This window comes from Cervus elaphus, chromosome 8, assembly GCF_910594005.1.
Source record: "Cervus elaphus chromosome 8, mCerEla1.1, whole genome shotgun sequence".
Taxonomy (NCBI): Eukaryota; Metazoa; Chordata; class Mammalia; order Artiodactyla; family Cervidae; genus Cervus; species Cervus elaphus.
The window spans coordinates 9,626,245-9,650,708 of NC_057822.1; the positions used below are offsets into that span (position 1 = coordinate 9,626,245).

The window sequence follows — 24,464 nt, forward strand, 5'->3', positions numbered from 1 at the left end:
TCGGCGCTCGGCACGGTGCCCGGCACCCAGGGGACGCCCAACAAATGGTCAGACTGCAAAAGAGCAGAGAGTCCTGGAGCGCGCCTCCGCGGCCGTGTCCTCTTGCGGCAGCGATCCGGGCAGCGGGGGATGGGGTCGGGGCCCTGCGGCGGGTCAGGACCGGGCCGCCGAGAGGCCGGAGCGCCATCCCGGGCCCGGTCGGAGGGGGCGCTGCGGCGGGAGGCCGCGCGGGGCGGGGCGGGGCGGGCCGGCCGAGAGGCCGCCCCCTGCGAGCGAGCGCCGCGCGCGCCGCCGCCGCCGCCGCCGCCGTCCCCGCTACCACCTCCTCCGCTCGGCCCCGGTCCCCGTGCGGCCCGGCCGGCCCGCGGGGAGCGGAGCCCAGGTCCGCGGCCGGCCGCATGAAGGACTGCGAGTACCAGCAGATCAGCCCCGGGGCCGCCCCGCCGCCCGCCTCCCCCGAGGCGCGCCGCCCCGGCCCCGCCTCGCCCCCCGGCCCGGGCCCCGGGCCCCCGCCGCCCGCCACCGCGCCGCGCTGGAGCAGCAGCGGCAGCGGCAGCGGGAGCCTCGGCCGCCGCCCGCGGCGCAAGTGGGAGGTGTTCCCGGGCCGCAACCGCTTCTACTGCGGCGGCCGCCTCATGCTGGCCGGCCACGGCGGCGTCTTCGCACTCACGCTGCTGCTCATCCTCACCACCACCATCCTCTTCTTCGTCTTCGAGTGAGTTCCGCGGCGCCCCACTACCCTCCTCGTCCCCGCCCCCGCCCCCCGAGGCGCCGCGTACCCTCCGGTGCCCGTTGCCCGCTGCCGCTCACCTCACCTTCCCCAGGCCTTGATGGACACTCCAACTCCTCTGGTCGCCTGCAGGGCACCCCGTCTTTTTCCACCTCCCCGATTCTCCACCCTTTGCAGCACCTGCCAGGCACCCTCCTTTCCCAGCCCCTCCTTGGCCGTATCTTCCCTGTGCCTCTCAGAGTCTGCCCTCAGGCCTCTCCCATCTCCTTGCTTATCCCCTATCTGTCCTTCCTGGTCCCCTCCAACACTCCCAGACTCGGCATCTCCCCCGTGCCCATGTGGATCATCATCTCAGCTGGCCCCCTTGTCCCTGCCTGCCAGCCGCCTCATCCCGGCCCCTCCCTTAGTACCCCCTCCTTCCCTGACACTCTGCCTTTGCCAGCTTCTGGCCAGGAACACCGCCCTCCCCCATGTCCCTCCAGGACGTCCATCCTTTCTGCCGTCTCAGAAGCTGCCCCAGGCCTCTGCAGCTCCTCACCTGTCCTCTGGACTGTCTCTTGCCACCAGCTTTTTTCTGACCCCTCTAGGCATCTTATCTCTGTATCCCTTCCAGACAACTTCTGAATATCTTCCTTGGCCTCTGGCTATATACTCTCACCTCCAGTTTCCCCAGCCATCTTCCCTATTCCCTCCAGGGTCCCCTGGTCATCTCTACTCTCAGACCCGACCCCCTCACTTTCCCCTCAGTGGTTCTCACCCTAGACCCTCACCTATCTTTGGGCCTCCCAGACCTCCCCTTTCCCCTTCAGCACCTTCCTCAGTTTCTCCAGAGCTTTCTGCTCTTCCCTCTGCCTCTTCTGGTCCCCCAGACATCTCCCAGGCCCCTGCCCCCACCTCCTGACTTCCTGGCTTTGTTTCCCTTCCCAAGACTCCAGAGCACCTTCTGGCTGGTTCCATAGCAGGAACAGCTGCAGCGTCTTGTTATTTTTCAAGAGTTCAGAGTATTTCTGTGTGACAGGTCATATTTGCCTCCGTGGGCATTTGACCTCTTCATGTCCCCAGTGACCTGGTACTGGCCCACACAGGTTCTCCATTTAAGGGATGGAGTAAGGGACGTACCAGGTCACATCTTTGTATCAGAAGTTTTCCACTGTACCCTTGATCTCCAGCTTGAGCCGCCTGCTCCCTGATTTCCTTGCATGCTCACACACTCGCGCTGCCTGAGTCCCACCTCTCCCTCCTCCGCTGCCCATCCTTCTTTGTGGTCTTACTCAGTTACCCAGGTGGTCAGGAACACCATCTCTGCAGCTCGCAGAGCGAGTTCAGATCTTAGCTCCACCAGGCACTAAGTGAGTGACTTCGGGGCGTCGCTTTGCTTCTCAGACCCCAGTTTCCATATCTATAAAACAGGATTTATGACACTACCCACCCCCTCAGGGTGTCACGAGGATGACATGAATCTAGGCACGTAAGCTTTTAGCTGGTAATAGGTGTTTAGAGCTGGCTGCTGCTATTACTTGTCATCGCCAGAAAACCCTTCCCAAGGGCCATGGTTGGGCTGCCGCAAAGACACGGGCCCCGAGGTACCCTTTCAGCTGCCAGGTCCTGTTTCTGCAACCTTGGGCTTCCCCTTGAAGCAAGATGAGGACTTTCTACAAATTAGCTTCTCCCTTTCAGCTTGCCTTTCTGACTCAGGGTGGATAAAAAGTTCTGGAATAATGAGCAAGCAGAAGCTCTGGGGAAGCTCCCCCAGCCCCCAGCACGGCCCCTGGGCTGAGTTTCAGATCCACCTCCTTGAGCCGGCCCATGTGGGTCCTTTGAAAGTGCCTTTTCCAGCCTCCCTCCGGCTCCACCAGGTCCTTCCAGCCAGGGCCGTAGCTGAAGCAGGAGGAAGTGGTTCTTGCTCAGGCTGGCCCCTGTGACCCTGCAGTGTGGGATTTGGTCCGTTCAGAATCAGGACTTCCTCTGGGCTGAGGGGATGTCTTCATGGGTGCCAGGCTTGTCCCCAGAGAGGGAGCAGCAGCGAGGACTTCTGGGTTCCAGGAGGGCTGGTAGAGCATCTCCTCTTTGTCTCTGCTCCTCCTCACCTGAACTGGTGGCGTTGGCAAGAGGGTCCGGGTTCGGGCCGAGAGCTCACCTGGGCCTGGACTGGGGTAGGGGCTCAGTGGGGGCCCCGCGTAGGGGAATGCTGTCAGTGAGGGCCTGGAGGCTGAGAGGACTCTCCCAGGGCTCTCAGCAGGGACCTTTCCTGCTGTGAATGGTGTTCTCTTCTGTTGGGTTTGAAGCAATATTGCATAGGCGTCCCAGCTTCTGCCCTGCTTCCTGCCCAGCGCAGCAACCAGAGGGCTCCTTTAATTCCACTTCAGATCTGAATATCCCGTGGCTGTCTAGATAAGAGCCGGAGCCCTGGTGATGGCTTCCTCCCTGTCCCGTCCCCTCCCACTGTCCCTGTGCCCTCCCTCCCAGGCACGCTGGCCAGCGTGTGCATGCCGACCTCAGGGCCTTTGCACGGTTTGAGATATCTTTCCCCGTAGAGAGCCACCTGGCTCCCTCCCACACTTTCTCCTGTCCTTCCCTGACCATCTCTATAATAGAGGCAACTGCACCCCAGCTTCCTGTCACTTCAGCTCTGACTTATTCTCCAAAACACTTACCTCCATCTGACATACGGTACTTAGGCTTTTTGTTAGCTTCTTGCCTCTCTCTATGAGAACAGGAATTTATTCTCACTGTTGTACCCAGAGTGCCAAAAACAGGGCTTAGTATGTAGTAGGCACTCGATACAGTAACTATTTTACAGTACAATAGAAAATATATGTATTTGTTGAATGAAATGGACAGAACACTTGCTGGGAACCTGGAGACCCCCGTCCTGCTATTGCCTGGTTGGGTGACTTGGGATCTGCCCGTGGGCTTTGGGGTCCTCCCTCAGTAAAACCAGGGGGCCAGGACTTGCTGTCTCTGAGGGCTCTGCAAGTCTCAAACTTCAGGCCTTCTCCGTCGCCCAAGAAGTCTAGTTGTACATGAACATTTTTGAGTTGTCACGTGGGTGACATGAGGGCCCAGCTCCGTTTGAGGCTCAGACCGGGGACCACTGATGTATTTGGAGCAGCATGTGGCCCCCTGGGAGCCCTTCGTTTTGGGTCTCTGCTCCTGAAGGGAAGGGTCTCTCTGGAGGCCAGAACCTCCGACAGAGGAGGCTCCAGAGTCAGTGTAGATAACCCACAGGTTTGTTCCTGCTGCTTCGCCGGCTCCTGGAACCTGGGCTGACTCAGGCCTCCCAGCGGCCAGTCATCCCCAGATAGTAGTTTCTCAGCCCACCAGGGGCCACTCTGGCTCTGGGACGGAAGGCCACGTAGGACGGTGGTTAATAGTATGGGTGGGCCTCAGCATTAGACCCATGCTCGGGCTGTTGGGGCTCACCAGGGTCAGGGGGCCTGATAGAACCGAGCCGGGATGCCAGTGTTTGGGTGACGGGGCAGTGGCTGGACCAGGCTCTTCGCTCAGCCCCCCTTTACCTGGCAGACCCGACTCATTCAGGTCCTAGCTCAGGCTTTCTCTCCTCCAGCCAGTCTTTCCTAACTGTTCTGCTACTTCCCCCTTGCCCATTATAACATGCAAACCCTGTGTGGCAATTCTTTGTTTACGTGTCCGTTTTCCCCACTAGACTGAGCCTCATTGAAGGAGCAGGGGAACTCTTGTCTTACTCACAAGCAGCCATAATCCCTGCTGCTTGTTAAAGGTATTGCCTTTAAGACTGGAATTGTTGTGTTAGTTACTCAGTCGTGTCTGACTTTTTGCGACCCCATGGACTGTAGCCCACCAGGCTCCTCTGTCCGTGGGATTTCCCAGGCAAGAATACTGGAGTGGGTTGCCATTTCCTTCTCCAGGGGATCTTCCCGACCCAGGGATTGAGCCCCGGTCTCCTGCATTGCAGGTGGATAAGCACCTGAGCCACCAGGGAAGACTGAAAAGACCTCAGTAAACACATGTGGCGTGACCGAAAAAATGAGTGAACGTTGTCATGGATGAGTCATCTCAAGTGACGGTCCAGTTCATTGGTGGTGGCTGCCTGAAGCTCTGTGTGTAGAAGGATTCAGAGGTTGCAGCCAAGTGCAGGGGTTGAGTGCCAGGACCTATTGGTCACGTCTGCCGGGCACTGAGGGAGAAAGGGCAGGGATCAATTAGTGATGTCTGCTCTAGGCACGGAAGGGCAGGGCGTAAGGACGTAAGGGTGTGTGGCTACACTCACCCAGGGGCCGCACCTCTGCATCCGTTCAGGACCATGGTGGTGGTTACTGGGATGACAATGCCTGCCTGGCGATGCAACCCTGTGCCCCAGGCAGCCCCCGGGATATCTGCTCACGTCTCTTTCCCTCTCTTTTTCCAGCTGTCCTTTTTTGGCCCGCCACCTGACCCTCGCCATCCCCATCATTGCTGCCATCCTGTTTTTCTTCGTCATGAGCTGCCTGCTGCAGACAAGTTTCACCGACCCCGGAATCCTGCCCCGAGCCACCGTCTGTGAGGCAGCCGCCCTGGAGAAACAGATCGGTGAGGCTCCTGCTCCAGCTGCGGCTCTGCCTGCAAACTGCACCTTCCTTGATGTGAGAGGAGGCCTGATTTTCTCTTCTCACAGTGTGCTAGGCTCTGGGGGTCTGGGGGCGAGCAGGGCCAGCTGGAGCTGATGCTAAGAGTGCAAGAAGCAGAGGATAAGCAAGTGAGCATAAGCAAGAAATACCTGCATGGGAGGGCTGGTGTTGGCAGCCGGGCAGTCCTGAGTACTTACAGGAGGCCAGGCTCTGTGTTCACCTCTGTATATGTGTGATCATATTTAATCCCCTGGTAATCCCATGAGGCAGGTACTGTTGTTATTCTCCTTTTACTGATTAATTACCTTGGGTGTCTCAGAAGTTAAGTAAATGGTCACAAGTCACAGAGTAAGTGGAAGAGCCCGAATAGGACCCTAGGCACTCTAACCAGAGACCCTACTCTTAAAAATTCATACACACTTATTCATTCACTCCTCAAACATTTACTGAGCCCCTACTACGTGCCAGGCACCTTTTCTAGATACAGTAGCAAACAAATCCGATGATAATCCCTGACTTCTTGGAGCTGACATTCCAGTGGGAGGAGAAAGACAGTTGACCAACATCTAGGCTGTGACAGAGAAGGAAGCTCGGGGAGCCAGGGTGAGAGCTGGGGGAGGATGTACAGTTGTAAATAGGGGGGTGGAAGGCCTTGTGAAGGAGCTGACCTCCGAGCAAAGATACAAAGACCCGCAGAGATGAGGGGTTGAGCCGCCGCTGCTGTCTGAGGAGAGCTCGCTGGGGTGGGGGGTGGGCTGGTCTAGATGAGGTGGTCAGGCCGGCTCTCAGGAGGAGGTGGCACTTGAGATGAGCCAGTCACATGTGGCCTGGACACAGCACAAGCAGAAGCTGGGAGTGGCGAGCAGACTGCTGTGTTTGAGGGGCGGCAGGAAGGCCAGCATGGCCGCAGAGGACCTGTGCTGCCAGCACCCAGGTGGCCCTTGGCCTCCCGGAGGCGCTGCCCAGGTTGCCCCCCCAGATGGCTGGGCACCGCCGGCGCTAGGCCTTAATCTCAGCCTGCTCCACCCTGGCTTCTTCCTGCTGAGCAGTGACGTGGATGGTTGCACACCTCGGGGGTTTCCGGTTGTGGTTGGCTCGTTCCCCTAACAGGGTGACTCTCAGACAGACTTTTAAATAAGCACCCAGCTGCCTCTGAAGAGCCCTGGCAGCCCGCGAGGGGCAGAGCCCTGCGGCATCCGTCCTGGAAGTCGCTCCACTGATGCTCTGGAGCGGCTCGGGAGGCAGGGGGCGAGGGCATGCTCGCCCACGCCTGTCTGTCCTTGTCTCCTCCCGCTGCCCTGGCCTGTCCTCGGCCACACCCTCGGTTGCCTTCTTCCTCGGCCTGCATCCAGCTTCCTTCCTTCTCGCACCCCTGGGCCGCTTGCCACTCAGCCTCCCAGCGTCCACCATTCCAGGGTCCCGGGTCTGACCCGGCAGCTGGTTGTAGGCAGCCCCGTTTCTCCTCCCTCCAGGTCGGGGCTAATGAGGCCGGATTAATGTCCGACTCAGCCTGGGCCTTGGAGGTCTGGCTGCCTGGAGTCCTCCGGCCTCCCTGTGAGCTGTTTGGGTCGTACTGACCAGGATAATCCCCAGGTTCGGGGAGAGCCTGACTGTGCTGAGTGTGTCCCATCCTTTATTCCTACAGATCCTTGCAGCTATGAGGCTGGCTGGGCTGCTGCAGAAACTAAGGCACGGGGTCCCACGGCCCCGGAGCCTCGATTCCCAAATCCCCTGTTTTCTCCTCTGGGATGGTGGCAGGGACACATCCCATTCTTCCACAGGCACATGCTGTTTGTTGTTAGGTCTCAGTTCAAGTGTCTGGGAAGCCTGTGTGACCCCGGTGGGGCCATACCTTTGTCGTACCTTCCCAGAGCTTCTGGCCCTGGGTCGTTTCAGAATCGTCAGGCAGGCCCAGCAGTCTTTCCTGGGTGGTGACTGTGTTGTTCACTTTGTCTGCACGTGGGGGCTGAATGCATCAGCCTCTGTGAGGCCCTCCTTGCTTCCCTCAATAGCCGGTGGAAAAACGGTTGAAATGTCTCCCAATTAGATGTCATCGGTTTGGCCATTCATGTGTCAATTCTGTATGCTGACTCCTGACTGCTGGGAGAGAAGGCACGGAGGTGGGGGTGGGGGTTATGAATCTGATGTAAACCCTCCTTCTGGGGATCTCCAGGCTTGCTCAGTCCCTGGGGGAAGCCCCGTCTGGCCGCCACAGGTGAGATCGGGCTTTGGAAGAGGATAGAAGGAACCAGGAGTGTCTTGTGCTGAGAGGTTTCAGGGAGGCTTCCTGGAGAGGCTTCCATGAGCCAAGCCCTGCAGTGTGAGTGGACTTCAAACATAGGGAGGTGTGTGAGGGGAGCCCCCCGTGTCAGTGGGGCCTGAGAAGAGGACAGTGGTACAAAGGGGCCGGTGTGGATTCTGAGCAGGCAGTGTTGGCTGGACACAGGGGTGCTTCGGAGAATTTGGAGCATGGGGTGGAGACAGTCTTGTGGACCCCTGAGTGTCAGGGTTGGAAACATCCCTTTGAGAACAGTTGCCCAGCCTGGAAGGTACCATCTTTGGGGCCTTTGAATTCTGAACTTGAGCTGGCGGCTTTTCCTCAAGGTGAAACATATTTTCTTAAAAAGGACCAAAGTCACTGAGCCTTTTCAAAAAATGTTTTACTTTTAATCGATTGATGATTGCCTTGCAACATGGGTTTGATTTCTGTCATACATCAGCATGAGTTAACCACACGTGTACCTATGTGCCCCCGCTTCTTGAGTCTCCCTCCCACCCATTCTCACTCCTCTAGGTTATTACAGAGCGGAGTTTGACTTCCCTGAGTCACAGCAGATTCCCACTGGCTGTCTCTTTAGCGGTGGTCATGGAGAAGGTGGTGGCGGCAGCAGCGCCCAGAGCCGTGGAGAGCCCAGAGCGCGGTCTTGGCCTGTGCTGTCACTGAGCCTTTTCGAGAAGGTTGGGGGCTGACTCTGAGGCGGGTGATGTTGTTTATATAAACATGAGCTGGTCACTGGGGCCCTGCATCCGTGCAGACAGTGTGACCTTCTCGCTTTGGCCCCATAGACAGCAATTCCAGCCCCACCGGATCTGGCTCGAGGGCTCCCGCCCTTTAAGGACCGTCTGGGGTGGGGTGGCCAGCGCCTCACAGTTTGCCCAAGACGGTCCCTGTTTTAGCGGTGGAAGTCTGGGGAAACCCCAGAGGCTCAGGCCGACGGGGCTGATGGGCCAGCCTGGTCTGAGCCCCTGAGTTGACAGCCGGGGAGGCCGGCATCTGGACCACCTGTAGGCTCTGGGCAGGTGGAGAAGAGGTAGGAGGCGGCAGCATTGCTCCTGAAAGCCCCCAGCGTGATGGGAGGTCATGGAAACACCCGAATTCGGGTGACAGACACTCCCCTCGCCACGGTTACAGCTCACACAACAGAGACAAGCCACACGGCAGGTCACAAACCACATCCTGTCTGTCTCCAGGATGTCTCCCATGGGGTCCTTCTGAAGCCCACTGCCCCGGGGAAGACACAGCTCATTGTCCACCCCGACTGGCCCAGTGCTCCACCGACCACTCTCCCTTCGGTCACGGTTGTCTCTCCAAGGTCCACGTTAGACCCGGCGCCCCGCCCCCAGCCCAGAACGTGGGCTGCTCCCCAGTGCCCTCAGCCCCATTTCCTGAAGGTCGGCCATTGACGTACAACCTGAGTGGTTTTTGCTCTTTCAGCATCTCACCTTGGTACCCTCCTTTATTTAGAGTTTTCCTGTAAATGGCTTGCTTTTAGATGTATTTTTCCAGGGGAAAATGTGTATCACTCCTGTTAGCAGAAGCCACTTGCTCCAAGTAGAAGATAATCATAAGGACAAAAGCGTAACAGTGTTACAGAATTCTTGGTGGTTACAGTTGCCTGTGGAAAGCAGTTACTTTGAGGCCTGTGAGGAAGGCTTGTGAGCTGAGACCTTGCCCTGGATGGAGTCAAGGCGTGAAAGAGAATTGAAAGTGGGAATGCCTTTTTTCATCATGTGATTCAGTGCTGCTTAGTGTCATGATCAGGAAACACCATCTCCTGCCTTCCTGAAAGCTTGCCCCCTGAGGCGCGCTGGCCTTCAGAATCAAGGCGGGGTCCGGGCCGCCTTCCCTCCTCACCTCCTTCCACTCCCCAGCTCCCCAGCCGCACCACATGCTCCTGCTTTGACTCTCGGGGTCCCCTCTGCTGCTGTGCTCTGCCCCCCACCCCAAGAGCCTGAGGTCTCTGTCTTTCCCATTTTCCCATCCATTGCAGCTGCTTCATCCCTTCTTGCTTTCTTTTCTTTTAAATGTTTATTTTTAAATTTATTTGCATATTTGCGAGCGCCAGGGAAACCCCGAGGATAAGAGTCCCTTCTCTGTAGGGGCAGTTGGGTTGGAAGGTTTATAGTTCACAGAATGGGAAGGGAGAGACAACGGGTTTAACTACGAACCAATTTTCCCCACCTCAGTCGGTAAGAAAAGCTATCTAACTAGATTTACAGTCTTGCTGGCCTGCGGGGAGCAGGTCTTAATGCGCAGGCGCGGGATAGAAGGTCGTGGGAAGGAAAAGTCCGCGCGGGGCGCCACTGCGCAGGCGCGGATCTTTGCAAAAAAAAAAAAAATAAATAAATAAATTTATTTGCATATTTGCGCCGGGTCTAGGTTGCAGCACGCAGGACCTGTGTTGCCCCTATTGGGATCTTTTCACTGCTTGCGAGCTCATAGTTGCAACATAGGGGATCTCAGTTCCCCACCCAGGGATCGTCCCCTGCATTGCAAGGCGGATTCTCAGCCACTGGACCACTAGGGAAGTTCTTCTCATTGCTTTCTTGAATGCTGCCTCTTGCCTCCCACCCCACGTATTCCACTTTGTCTCATGGTGTTGAGTACAGACACTGGTAACACCATTGATTGACCCATCCCTGGGTTACATCTTTCCATCGCTCATTGGCATCATCATCTGATAAGGTCAATACTGCCATCACCCAGCGAGGAGGTTGAGCAGCTTCCTCCAAATCACAGGCTAACAAGGGGCCAGGCCAGGTTTCACAATAAGGTCACACTGGTCCCAGAGTCATTGCACTTGACTCAGTGCCTCCTGCACTGACTCTGTAATTATCCACTTCTTCTGCTCACTCTGCCCCCAGGCCAAGCTCTTTCTGTATCCCCAGGCCTGCCAGGAAGCCTATGGGGCTCCATAAACCTCTAGCAGGAACAGAACTGGTCAGGCGGAGATTACAGTGACCCTGGTGCTCACAGCCTGGCTGCCCTGGCTGACGTCACGCCTGGGAGCTGGGTACCCACAGCTGTTTCCTCTGCAGGTGGGGCATCGGGAGGGCAGCGTCAGGGCCCAGCAGGGCGGATAGAGGTGCTCGGTCTCCCCTCACTAACACCTCTCAGTAGCTCATGGCCAGCCCCAGGGGCCTCCCCGCCAGCCATGGGGCTTCAGTCTCAGCTCTAGCCATTCATGCTCACCCTGCAGAGCTGGGGCTGTGTGTCTCTGGGGCAGGGGTTGGGGTGAAGAGACCCAGCGCAGGCCCCCTGGTCAAGAGAAAGGCGTGGGAGATTCGTTTCCTTCTCCCAGCCATGTAGCGAGAAGGAGCCTCCCACTCATTACCACGTCCGGGGGGGCTTTAGTTTCCCCCCTGGGGGTGCCTTTTACTTCCTGGGGCAGACCCTGCGCCAGACAGAGCCCTGGAGGAGATCTTAGATTCCCGCAGGGCAGGGCTTCGTTCATTTCTGCAACAACTGTTTTCTGCACTGAGTAACAAAGCAACCACATTTACTCACCTCTGTGTACATACCCCTATTTCCCTTACCCGCAACCCTGGGCCTTGTGCAGTAACTTGTCATCACAGATGCTGGTGTCTGGAAGAAGGGACAGATGAATGCCCTGGAGGACAAGGGTTCTAATTTCAGCCCCACCTTGTACTGTTGGAGTGCAGTCGATAAAACTCAGGAGTGCAGTCGATAAAACTCAGGCACATGTCCCAGCCCAGGGTGTTTGGGTACAAGTGAAACAGGGAATGTCCACGTGCTCTGAAAGTGGTTTTCTTCTGCTGAAAGTGAAGAGGCTTGAGCCTTGTGGTCGGCGTGGTTAGTGGCCTTGGCTGTGGGCACTAACAAGCTACCACTGGTGACGGGTGCCCGGAGGAATGGGGTTGAGGAAGATTCTGAGGCCAGCTCCAGGGCAGCTGTTGGTCAGCACTGTCTGGCCTGAGAAAAAGCAAACAGTTGCTCGTCTTCCCCTACCCCACGTGGGGCTCAGCCCTGTAGCAGCATGCCCACAAGGCCTCCTTTGCCCCGTCTGGGACCCTGCAGTTGGTGACCTTACTCAGCATCGGGGGGGCACCTTTGCACTAGTGTGGCCCTTTTTCCTCTTCTCCACCTTCAGCTCCCAGAAGCCTGAAGACGCTGGGTGCCCAGAGCCTCACTTCCTCTTTCTCAGAGTCCTAGAGAGGAGGAGGCCTGGCTGCTGGAGGCCTGGCTGCTGGAGGCCAACGCATGCTGCCAGGAGTTCTCTTCCTGCCCTGGGGAGAAGTGTGGGCTCCCCTCTGCCCTGGGAGGGCCTCTGGGAATCCAGTGAGGGGTCCAGGAACTTTGCTCTTGGTCCCTGAAGAGGGTCTGTGGCTTTCTTCACTCACAGCTGGGTTGTGTTGTCAAGTCTCTGCATAAATCAGTTTGGAATGTAGTGTTCCACAGAAACAACACTAGTGATAGTAACGGCTAGTGTTTATTAAGCTCTTGCCAGCTGCTTGACACTTTGCTAAACCCACTTGATGAATTCTCGCCTGATCATCCTAACAGCACTAGGAGGTGGATTCGATTATGGCCCATTTTCTTTTTCAGCAGATGAGGGCACAGAGAAGTTAAGCGACTCCTTACACATCACACAGCTAGTAAGCGATTGGGCCAAGATTCATACCCACATGCCTGTCTGGCTCCAAAGCCTGTATCCAAGTCTGGGAGACACCAGTGGGCAGGGGCAGGCGCTGGGACCTAGGGCCTGAGGAACAGGATTATTGTTGAGTTTGCAGCAGAATGAACAGCTTTGGGAGGAGCTGGGGAGTTCTATACCCTGCGTGTCACAGCCTGAGCTGTTTGTCAGGACCGAGGCTCCTGTGAACCCAGGGCTCTGCTCAGGGCTGCCCTCCCAGCCTCTCACTCAGCCCTCACCGTGGCTCTGTGAGAGTGAGACAGTCTTGTCTCCATTTTATGGATGAGGAAACTGAGGCTCAGAGAGGTGAAGGGACTTCCTAAAGTAGCAAGTGACTAGCAAAACCAAGATTCAAACCAGCGTTTCAGACTCCAGATCCTGTGCCTTGCTTATTATTATTGTTCAGTTGCTCAGTTGTGTTTGACTCTTTGCGATCCCATGGACTGCAGCACGCCAGGCTTCCCTGTCCATCATCTCCTGGAGTTTGCTCAAATTTATGTCCATTGAGTCAGTGATGCCACCCAACCATCTCATCTTCTGCCTGCCCTCTTCTTTTGCCTTCAGTCTTTCCTGGCATCAGGGTCTTTTCCAAATAAGTCAGTTCTTCGCATCAGGTGGCCAAAGTATTGGAGCTTCAGCTTCAGCATCAGTCCTTCCAATATTCAAGGGTTGATTTCCTTTAGGATTGACTGGTTGGATCTCCTTACAGTCCAAGGGACTCTCAAGAGTCTTCTCCAACACCACAGTTCAAAAGCATCAGTTCATCGGTGCTCAGCCTTCTTTGTGGTCCAACTCTCACATCCGCATATGACTACTGGAAAAACCATAGCTTTGACTAGATGGACATTTGTTGGCAAAGTAATATCTCTGCTTTTTAATACACTGTCTAGGTTTGTTATAGCTTTACTTCCAAGGACCAAGTGTCTTTTAATTTCATGGCTGCAGTCACCATCTGCAGTGATTTTGGAGCCCAAAAAAATAAAGTCTGTCACTGTTTCCATTGTTTCCCCTTCTATATGCCATGAAGTGATGGGACCAGATGCCATGATCTTCGTTTTTTGAATGTTGAGTTTTAAACCAGCTTTTTCATTCTCCTCTTTCACTTTCATCAATGGCTCATCAGTTCCTCTTTGCTTTCTGCCATTAGGGTAGTGTCATCTGCATGTCTGAGGTTATTGCTATATCTCCTGGCAATCTTGATTCCAGCTTGTGCTTCATCCAGCTCAGCATTTCGCATGATGTACTCTGCATAGAAGTTAAATAAACAGGGTGACAATATATAGCTTTGATGCACTCCACTCCTGATTTTGAACCAGTCAGTTGTTCCACGTCTGGTTCTAACTGTTGCTTCTTGACCTGCATACGGATTTCACAGGAGGCAGGTAAGATGGTCTGGTATTCCCATCTCTTTAAGAATTTTCCAGTTTGTTGTCATCTACAGAGTCAAAAGCTTTAATGTAGTCATTGAAGCAGAAGTAGGTGTTTTCCTGAAATTCTCTTGCTTTTTCTGTGATCCAACGGATGTTGACAATTTGATCTCTGGTTCCTCTGCCTTTTCTAAATCCAGCTTGTACATCTGGAAGTTCTCAGTTCACATACTGTTGAAGCCTATCTTGGAGGATTTTGTTCATGATCTTGCTTAGCATGTGAAATGAGTGCTATTGTGTGGTAGTTTGAACATTCTTGCTGGCCCTCATGAAAACAGCTGGTTGTAAGTACTCACTAGGGCTTCCCAAGTGGCGCAGTGGTAAAGAATCTGCCTGCCAGTGCAGGAGACACGGGTTCGATCCCTGGGTCGGGAAGATCCCCTGGAGTGGGAAATGGCAACCCACTGCAGTATTCTTGCCTGGAGAATCCCCATGGACAGAGGAGCCTGGCAGGCTGCAGTCCATGGAGTCGCAAAGGGTCGCACACGACTGAGTGTTTGAGCACACACTTAAGTGTTTACCGAGTGCCAGTTCCTTTACCTGTGCTATTTCCGATCCTTCTCGCTTTTCAAGGTAGTCATCATTATTTGTCTGCTTTGACAGATGCAGGTTCACAGAGATTAGGCAGCTTCCCGGAGGGCACCAGCTCCTACGTGGGAGGGTCAGGGTGTAAGCTCCAGGCCCGCCTTCGTCTCTGCCCGTTGCCTGCTGCCTCTCGGGTCCTAGGTCCCGGGACTGCCTGTTGGTCTGACTGTCTCTGCTCTCAAGTGACAGAGGGTCCAGCTGGGGAGACAGTGTACACACAGCAGTCCTGTCACAACTCAGCTCGGAGTCAAGAACGTGTTCTGTGCTCTGTGGGAGGCTCCTGTGGTCAGAGAGGCTGCTGCTGAGGCCCATGAGTCCTGCTGAGCAGAGGGAAGGGAGGCCCGGCTGCGGCATTGGGGGCAGGAAGCCAGGGCAGGGTGGCGGGAGCAAAGCTGGAAACGGAGGTTGAGCCCAACTGTGGAGGGCCCTGATATCAGGATGGAAAGTTTGCCTTTATCCTGTTTTTTTGTTTTGTTTTGTTTTAAATCCTGTTCTTTTTTTTTTTTTTAGGGGAGGCCAGTGAAGGGTTTCTGAGCTGGGAAGTGAGTTGAAAGGGGTTATTTAGGGGAATGTGATGGTGTGTGCCCGGCAGGTTAAAAGGCAGTGGGACGGGGAGCAGGAGTCTTTTGGGGGTGCTGTTCCATAATACCGGCCTGGGCTGGGATGGGGGTTGGGAGTGGAGAGGAATGGGTGATGAAGAAAGAACCTGACCAGACCTAGTGACTGGCCAGGCCCAGATGAAGGAGGAGGAAGGATCTGCACGGGGAACTCCAAACTGGGTTCCTCTGGCTCAGTCACTCACTGGCTGTGTGACCTCGGACGAATCCCCTCACCTCTCTGGGCCTCTTTTCTCATCTGTAAGCTGAAGGAGTGAGAGCAGGCATCGGGTATCTGCTGGGGGCCGGGGGCTGTGTTACATGCTCTCCGAGGTGCCTTTCAGCCCTTGAATTGTGCCATCAGAAATAAGGAACCAGGCAGGGAAGAATAACACTCATTGTGACACTTGCAAATTTACAAAATGACCTCAAGACCTAGCTTCAGGAACTTGGATTCTCATCTTGATTCTGCCACTATGTGGCCTTAGGCAAGTCACTAGCCTCGCTGGAAAGGCTCCTAATTTGTAACCTGGAGATTAAGATGACAACTTCACCTCCTGGGACGTTAAAGAGGAGAATATATGCAAAGTGCTTAGCATACAATAGCACTCGGCGACCTGTTCTCATTCCCTTCTTTCTCTCAGTAGTTCTATGAGCTGATAATAACAGCGCACACATTTTTTTAATTCATTTTTATCTGGCTGGAAGGGGTCTTAGTTGCAGTGCGTGGGATCTTTGGTCTGTCACGCGATCCCTTTCACTGTGGTGCGCGGACTCTCTCGTTGGTGGCGTGCAGGCTCGGCAGTTGTGGTGCGCAGGCTCAGTTGCTCTGTGGCGTGTGGGGTCTAGTTCCCTGACCAGGGATGAACCTGTGTCCCCTGCATCACAGGGTGGATTCTTAACCACTGGACCACCAAGGATGCCCCCCGTGTACACGTCTTAAGCATTTGCTTTGTGCGTCTTCACGTGCGTTAACTCATTTAATCCTCACAATAGCCCTGTGGGGTAAGTACCCTTATTCCCTTTCAGTGATCACGGAAACAGAGGCAGAGAGGTTAAATGATCTGCCTTGTCACACATCTCGCAAATGGCATCATCAGAAGAAACCCAGCTAGTAAGAGGTGAAGCTAGGATTCATGTCTCACTCTCCCTGTTATTCCCATTTTACAGATGAGAAAACTGAGAAAAATTCATTTGACTGCAACTTCACACACAGCCTGTGGCAAAACTGAGTTTCAGAGTATGTCTGTTAGCCTCAAACCCCCTGCCTTGACCATACTGCCGTTACTAAGGAAGAGATGCTTCAATGCTTAGTTCCACTTTAAACATGCCACAGTTGAGGTGGTGCAGAGACAGCCTAGCGAAAGTCTCTTTGGTAGCTAAGAATGTGAGACACGAGTCTGCTTCAGTGATACATGCCAAGCGCCTGGAATAGTGCCTGGCACATGGTAGGCACTCAGTAAGTAGTCACTGGGAGCAAGTGGCCGAAGTAGAGATATTATTGGGAGTCAATCTCGTGGAAGTGATGGCTGGAAACATAGCCAAGGGCTGGGGATCCCAGGCGCCCCTGTGACTCGGAATTCCATCTGGGGAGGAGCCACTGCTCTGGGGAACACTGGTCCTCTTGGCCTGGAGTACCAAGAGGCTCCCTGGGTAGCTCTGTGGGTTTTGATCTAGGTTCAGCACCCTGTTCTGCAAGCAGATCCACCATGTGACTTTAGACAAGTTACTTTCTGTTTTCTTTTTCCTTTTTCTTAGGCTTTTACTGAAGTATAACGGGTTTGCCAAAAGTGTACAGCTCATAAGTGTTCTGTTTGTTGAGGGTTCACAATTGGAACACACACATCTAATTAGCACACCCAGACCAAGAAACAGTGCTGGAGCCCCCCTTGTTCCCTTTCCAATCGCTGTCACCCCTCCCCCCGCAAGGATATCTGTGGTCCTGACTTTTAACACCATAGATTACTTTTACCTGTTTGTGAACATTTGTGCACCTACACATTTGTGATATTCATTCATATTATTGTGTATAATTGAGGATCATTCATTCTCACTGCTGTATAGAATGCCATTGTATGAATAGACTACATTTTTTTTTCTCCGTTCTACTATTGATGGGAGTTTGGGTTGTTCCAGATTTTGGCTATTTTGAGAATTGTTGCTAAGAACAGTCTTGCACTTGGCTTTGGTGCACTTCAACTCATGTGCATGTCTGCTGGGAAAACACCTCTGAGTGGGACTGCTGGGCTGCACATGCTGAGCTTTGGTAGTTAGTGCAGAACTGTTGTCTGAAGTGGTCAGATGAGATTTTGAGTTGTTGTACATTTTTGCCAACACTTGAGAGAGAGATATATATATATATATATTTTTTTTTCATGTTCGCCGTTCTGGTGCATATGTACTGGTAGCATATTGTGGTTTTAATTTGCATTTCCCTGATGACTAATGAGTATGAGCACTTTTTCATGTGTCTATTAGCCACTTGAACAGCTTCTTTTATGAAATGCCTGTTTGAATCTTTTGTCCGCATTCAGATTCAGTTGTCTGATTTTTTTCTTACTGACTCATAAGACTTCTTTATAGACTCTGGATACACATCCTTCGTCCTTTGTCAGATAAACATACTGCACATATCTTCTACTACTCTGAAGGTCATATTTTCATTCTCAATAATCTCTTTAGATGGATAGGAGTTCTTAATTGTGATAAAATGCTGTTTATCAAATTGTTCTTCTATGATCAGTTCCTTTGTGTCTTACTTAAGAAGTCTTTGTCTACTCCAGAGTCATGAAGCTGTTCTGTTTTTATTTTTCTTTTTTTTAATCCAAAACGTTTTGTATTAAGCACCGTGGTCCATCTGGAATTGAGTTTGTATTAAGTGGGAGGCAGGGTTACAGTAATATGTGTGCTCAGTCATGTCCAACTCTTTGTGACCCCCTGGACTGTAGCCTGCTAGGCCCCTCTGCCTATGGAATCTTCCAGGCAAGAATACCTGAGTGGGTAGCCATTCCCTTCTTCAGGGGATCTTCCTAATCCAGGGATCAAACCTGCGTCTCCCACATTGCAGGCATTCTTTACTACTGCACCTCCCGGGAAGCCCTTCTAACAGTTACATTCCCCGCCCCGCCCCCCCCCCGCCATTTGTGTATCCAGTGGATCCAGCATTGTTTTATTAGGAAGAGACCATCTTCCTCCTTGACCCTGTGATGTTGCCTTTGTCCTGAATCACATGATCATATACATTTTAGGTCTGTTTCTGGAGTCTGTTCTGTTCCACTGGTCAGCATTTCTGCCCTTGTACCCAAACCAGGCTGTCTTAAGTACTTAGGCTTTATCATAAGTGTTAATGTCTTGCTGTATAAGACCTCTAGCTTTGTTCTTCAAGAGTTCCTTGGCTACTCTATTCATTTGATTTCTATATGAATTTTAGAGTGAGTTTGTTAATTTCCACACATACACACAAAAACCCCAACTGAGATTATGTTGAATCTAAAAATTAATTTGGAGAGAATAAATTGTTTTCTAAGACTGAATCTGCCAACCCATGAATATCATATATCTCTGCATTTCTTTTTCTCTTAAAATTTTTATTATGAAAAATTTCAAACGTTCAGAAAAGTGGGAAGAATTAGTATGACAAATTTGTATAAATTCACCAACTAGATTAAATAGTTGTTACTAGTGTGTCAGATGTGTCACACAAACATATATGTCATATTAAACCATTTCATAGTAAATTATACACATAGTAAAATATTCACTTACCCCATAAATACTTCAACATGTATCTCCAAGGTTTAAGGATAGCCTCCTCCATAATGACAATTCTGTTATCCCATCTGGGAAAATTAATGGTTCCCAGATTTTTAATCTGTAGTCATTTGTTCCCCCTTGCTCTCCAAATTTCTTTTGTTGCTGTGTTTTGTCCTATTTTTTAATAATTTTATTTATTTATTTTTTGGCTGCGCTGGGTCTTCATTGCTGCGCAGGCTTTTCTCTGGTTTCAGAGGCCAGGGACTACTCCCTAGCTGGGATGCATCTCACTGCAGTGGCTTCTCTCCTTGCTGAACACAGGCTCTCAGGCCCACGGGCTTCAGTGGTTCCAGCTCCCAGGCTCCAGAGCACAGGCTCACTCCGAGGCCTGTGGGGTCTCCCTGGATCAGGCAGGCAGATTCTTTACCACTGAGCCACCAAGGGAAGCCCCCTGTTTTGTTTTGTTTTTGAAAACAGGATCCATTCTAGGATCAAGCATTGCACTGGTTTCTATCTCTTAAATCTTTTAAAATTTAGAAGCATCTCCCTTCTCCTTTTGTAAGCAACACTTTTAAAATATTCTTTTTTTTATCTGAAGTAGAGTTGAAATACAGTGTGACCTTGACATTTGTCAGGGAGCAGGGCAGCGGGCTTGTAGACATCGCACGTTCCGCATCTGATTGTTTCCTCCTAGCTTTGCTCTCACTGTGTTCTCTGGCCCTCCTGGAAGCCAGAACTTAGATCGAGGCTTGTTTGAAAGAACGTGGAAAGTGTTAGTTGCTCAGGCGTGTCCGAGTCTTTGCGACCCCCTGGACTGTCGCCTGCCAGGCTCCTCTATCCGTGGGATTCTCCAGGCAGGAATACTGGAGTTGCTGGTTCCCTTCTCCAGGGCATCTTCCTAACCCAGGGGTTGAACCCCGGTCTCCTGCATCGCAGGTGGATTCTTTACAGTCCCTGGTGGGTCAGACTCTAAGGATGCAAATAAAGCTCACTAAGATGTTTAGATGCAGATAAAGCTCACCAAGCCTTCCCAGGTCTCCCTCTCTGAAAGTCCTCCCTGAAGTGGCACGTGAGAGGGCGTGTGAAGCTTCTCCACAGCACTTGGCACGCAGCACGTCTCGGTGGGTGGTCACAGCTCTCCATGCCCTTGGTAGCCATCTTGCCCTAATGTTTGTCCCCCCAAAGCAGCTTCCCTGAAGCTTCTCTCATCCTGGCCGGGCAGCACTGGCTCTCCCCTCCCCCTGGACAGGGCTTGGCCATCCCGCATCTGTCTCTCCCTCTTCTCAGACAACACAGGCAGTTCCACGTACCGGCCGCCCCCGCGGACCCGGGAGGTGATGATCAACGGGCAGGTAGTGAAGCTGAAGTACTGCTTCACCTGCAAGATGTTTCGGCCGCCCCGGACTTCACACTGCAGTGTCTGCGACAACTGTGTGGGTAAGTGGGAGGCAGCAGAGAGGGGGGCGCGGGCAGTACTGAGAGGGATGGAGCCCCTGGAGATTGGGAGTCGCTTGTGGGCGGGTGGGGGCATCTGGGCAGGAAGTCTGGTTCCCTTAGGTTGGCTCTGACTGAGGAAGGGCTGCGGGGAGGGGCCCTGAATGTGACCAGTGGTATCACGGCTTCGGCCTGGGAAGGGGGGATTCCTCCCCCAGCTCTGAAGTGGACATAGAGACGCCTGAACCCTCCTCCCAGCTGTTGGCCTGGTCCTCAGCAGGTCCAGGGTCCAGAGTCTGGACCATGACATTCTAGCCATGTGGCCCAGGCCAGCTCTACTGAAAGTCCCGGGGTTTGGACTGACAAAAATCTGGGAACTGAGGAGTTCATGCCAGTGAGGTGGAGAGGGTGGAGCTGGGATTGGAAGCTAAGCTTCTGACCCACGACTGCCGTGGTTGTTGGGGAGCCAGAGGCTGTCTCGTCCCCTCTCGCCGCTCTCTGGAGGCCCAGCAGCTCTGACGGGGGCCCAGGGTGTGCCTCTGGGAGGGTGTTGTAAGGGAGACGCTATGCGAGAGGACCCAGGCGAGCTGAGCCATGGTGACTGTGCACAGTCCCCAGGGCGGTGAGCTCATGACGCTAGCTCAGCACTCCCTCGCCGGGGAGCCGTGGGGAGCACCCGGACGGCAGGCCGTGAAGTGGGTGACTCAGTGGGTGTCGCTCCTCCCTGAGAATCTGCCCCACCCACCCTCTGTGAAGGGCGCTGGCCCGGTGCAGGCCTGCGTCGGGCTTGTGACCCACATTCCCACAGGGGACTTTCTTCACCTGCCTGGGCGTGACCCCACCCCTGGGACACAGTGCTGGTGTGAGCTCAGCCCTCTGACTAGGCCTCCAACGCTGGTTCTCCACAAGTTACCTAGCGGGCCCGCCCCTCCCTGGCCCTCTATTCTAGAGCTTGGGAACAGGGGTCATTGGTTGTTGCCAAGGGGCCAGGATTGTAGGTGCCAAGTCCTTTCTGTGGGTCTTCTTCATACCAGATGCTGCCAGGCCCTGGGGTTCAGCCCAGGCCCTCGCATGGCGCTCACAGTGGAGCAGGGGTTACAGTTTGTGCTTACTGTGTTCAGTCGCGTCCGACTCCTTGTGACCCCATGATCTGTAGCCCACCAGGCTCCTCTGTCCATGGAATTTTCCAGGCAAGAATACTGTGGGTTGCCAGTTCCTGCTCCAGGGGATCTTCCTGACCCAGAGATCGAGCCTGATTGGCAGGCGATTCTTTACCACTATGCCCCTTGGGAACGGGTTACAAGCCAACCTGTTCATTATAAATAAATAAATAAATAAATAAAAATATAAATAAATATAAATAAATAAAACCCATGTAGGCAAAGTGCTGCAAAGGACAGGTGCCAGAGCAATGGGGCAAATAACAGGGGCCTCACCCTCTCTGAGGTTGAAGGAGAACTTTCTCAAGGATGTGGCCTTGCAGCCACGACACAGAGGAACCAGCGGGTGAAGGACCAGAGGCCAGGAATGTTGAGGAACTGAGAGTTGCATGTGGACAGAGCGAGGGGGTGGGGTCACCCAGCCGTGGCGAGAGGCGTCTAAACACCCAGCGCTGACCTGCCTCCCTGGCCCTTCCAGAACGATTTGACCATCACTGCCCCTGGGTGGGCAACTGTGTGGGGAAACGGAACTACCGCTTCTTCTATGCATTCATTCTCTCCCTCTCATTCCTGACGGCCTTCATCTTCGCCTGTGTGGTCACCCACCTGACGCTGCGTGAGTTAGGGGTGACGGTGGGCATGGGGCGGGGCTGAGCGGGAGGGCCGGGGGCCAGCTCAGCCAGCTCAAGGGGCCGTGGTCACCGTCCCTTGAGCCATGCCCTCTCCTGTCTCTTCCTCCCCAGGCTCTCAGGGAAGCAACTTCCTCTCCACTCTGAAGGAGACACCAGCGAGATATCCTTTTGTCAGCAAGGGGGAGCCCTGGTGGGACCCAAGGCCCCTTCCCTGAGGCGGGTCCCCGCAACACGTCCTGTAAACGGAGGGCAGTGGGTTAGAGCTGATGTTTGTCCTCTGGACTCCAGCGTGCCAGCTGCTCCTGTTCACCCCCAGGCTATAGCCCATTCTGAATGGGCTGTCGTGGGGCCAGAATTGCCAAGAACTCCCAGGAGCACAGACCCCTAAGACACCCAGCTCTCTGGACTGTGCCATGTCCATGACTCTGGTGTTTGAAACCCTCGCTTCTCTCTTCCATCCATTACCCTGGGCTTGTCCTGCCCTCTGGGGGCACCTGAACCCTCCTTGTGGCCCAGGAGGGGATCTGCTGAGATAGATGGTTACAAACTTACCTCCCTTCTGGGGGAGTAGCTGCACAGAGGGATGGGTGAGAGGGGCTGGTGAGGGAGGCTCCCAGCCCCGGTCCCCGTGTGGGTCCTTGACAGCGCTGCTCACCGTGCTGGAGTTGGTGATCTGCTTCTTCTCCATCTGGTCCATCCTGGGCCTCTCAGGGTTTCACACTTACCTCGTCGCCTCCAACCTGACAACTAATGAAGACGTGAGTAAAGGCTGGAGCAGCAGCTTATCCCCGGGCTGGGGGCAGGGCTGAGGGAGCCTGGGGCAGCCACAGTGCAGCCCTGACCCCCAAACTTCTGGGCAAATGTGGGCAGAGAGGCGAGGCAGCCCGGCATCTCCTTTCAGGGCTCAGGGCTGGGTTCTGGGGGACCCTGGGCAGGCGCCTGAGGTTGCTTTCTCCCTAACCCCAGCAGAGCGGCACTGACCCCATTGCTGTCCTTACATTTGGCCGGTTCATTACCATTTCCAGGGTTCTTTCAGTTTCCATCATCTCTTTGGGTCCTTTTGCCTCCGAGGCAGAAGGAACAGAGATGCTTTTTCTTCATTTGATGGCTGAGTGACTTGCCCCAGGTCACCAGCTGGAAAGGGACAGAGCCCGGGTTGCACTTGGAAGCTCAGGCCCACCATGCTGTCCTTGTAGACAGCAGCGATTCCACTGTTCTCAGGGAGTCCTGGGGCTCTCTGAGGCATCCTTAGTGAGGGGGGCAGTCAAGACAGAAGCATGAAGCTCCATCAGCCTCCCCACTCCACTTGCTGCCTTGTAGACTTCTCTACCAACAAATCTTGTCTGTTGGAGCGCCCACTATGTGCTGAGCCCTGGGTCGGACCTGACCCCTCCCCTCCCATCCTTCCAGACAACAAAAAAGCAAATGAGAGCATCTGTCCCAGGGCCAGCATCTAATATTGCTCAGAGGCCCGTGGACCAACAGAAAATATGTTCCTTGACCTCAGCCTGTCATTTGGAGAAAGGAACTTAACAAGCATGACAGGGTATCACATGCTGGGTGATTGGTACAGAGCAGAAATGACATCAGCCAGCTTCTCCCAAGGTGATTTCCTGGGGGCTGTTTCTGCAGGATATCACTAGGGGTTAAGCAAAAAAGCGTGTCATGGCCAGATACATTTGGAAAACTCTACGGTAAAGTCAAGCCAGTCTCCTTCACTGCTGATCTCAGTGCCTTTGACAGCCGGCTCCACGGAGCTAGAGAGGGGCAAGTTTCATCTCATGCTCCGACAGGATTGCTGGAGTTCCCTGTTTTTCAAATGAGAACTGAGACTCAGAAGCGGTGCTCTGTCCGAGGTCACGAGCAAGTCTGGGAGAACCAGAGTTCACAGCCATGTCAGCCTGAGCCCTGGGCCCTTGCACTAGCCTCCTTCCTAGGTGGCTGGCAAGAGAAGGAAAGATGCACCCCGAAAGCTTCCTCTGGAGGCTTCTCTTTGGCTCTGCTCTGACTTCTGTCTTGGTCAGAGCCTCCTCTTCTGGGTGCCCCCCCAACACCCAGCAGTCCCCCATATTCTCACGGAATGACTAAAGGGTATAGGCACATTCCCTCCAGTAGGCTAGCCAGAATTGGTTTCAGAATTTGCTCGTCTTCCCCAGCCTCTAGAACAGGGGAAATGAAGGGAGGTACCTGACCCAGAGCTCCTTCCTGCTTGCAGATCAAAGGCTCGTGGTCCAACAAGAGGGGTGGCGAGGCCTCTGTCAACCCCTACAGCCATAAAAGTGTCATCACCAACTGCTGTGCTGTGCTCTGTGGCCCTCTGCCTCCCAGGTAAGCCAGGGGGTGCGTGGGGGAGGTCCGGGCCTGGCCAATGTGTGTGTGGGGGGTGGGCGGGGGTAGCTCTGTGAGTCTACTCCTCTCAAAGAGGTTCTGGAATCACTGACCTCCCCACACCAAAGATGCCCTCCGGCTGTCATCCTCTGCTGTATGCATTCAGGGCACTTGTCGCAGAAAGGAATTCTGTAGAGTTGTAATTTGTACTCCTGTGTGCTCATTGTAGAAAAAATTAAGTACAAAACATTAGAAAGAGTGTTAGATATCACACGTAATCTTACTCCCCAGGGAT

At 53.9% G+C, this 24,464-nt stretch overlaps 1 protein-coding gene across 4 annotated transcripts in view; it reads left to right on the plus strand.

Moving 5' to 3' along the window:
• Window positions 1–287: 287 nt before the first annotated feature.
• ZDHHC18 (zinc finger DHHC-type palmitoyltransferase 18) overlaps window positions 288–24,464 on the plus strand; it is a 28,731-nt gene continuing 4,554 nt past the window's right edge. For 2 of the 4 annotated variants that reach the window (XM_043909375.1, XM_043909373.1), the window contains exons 1-7: window positions 289–715; window positions 5,121–5,281; window positions 19,903–20,052; window positions 21,688–21,825; window positions 21,953–22,001; window positions 22,497–22,599; window positions 24,057–24,169. In XM_043909375.1, coding sequence (XP_043765310.1) covers window positions 399–715; window positions 5,121–5,281; window positions 19,903–20,052; window positions 21,688–21,825; window positions 21,953–22,001; window positions 22,497–22,599; window positions 24,057–24,169 — 1,031 coding nt within the window. In that variant the 5' untranslated portion in view covers window positions 289–398. Of the gene's footprint in view, window positions 716–5,120; window positions 5,282–19,902; window positions 20,053–21,687; window positions 21,826–21,952; window positions 22,002–22,496; window positions 22,600–24,056; window positions 24,170–24,464 lie in introns of all 4 variants that reach the window. The other 2 variants (XM_043909374.1, XM_043909376.1) reach the window with 2 other exon arrangements.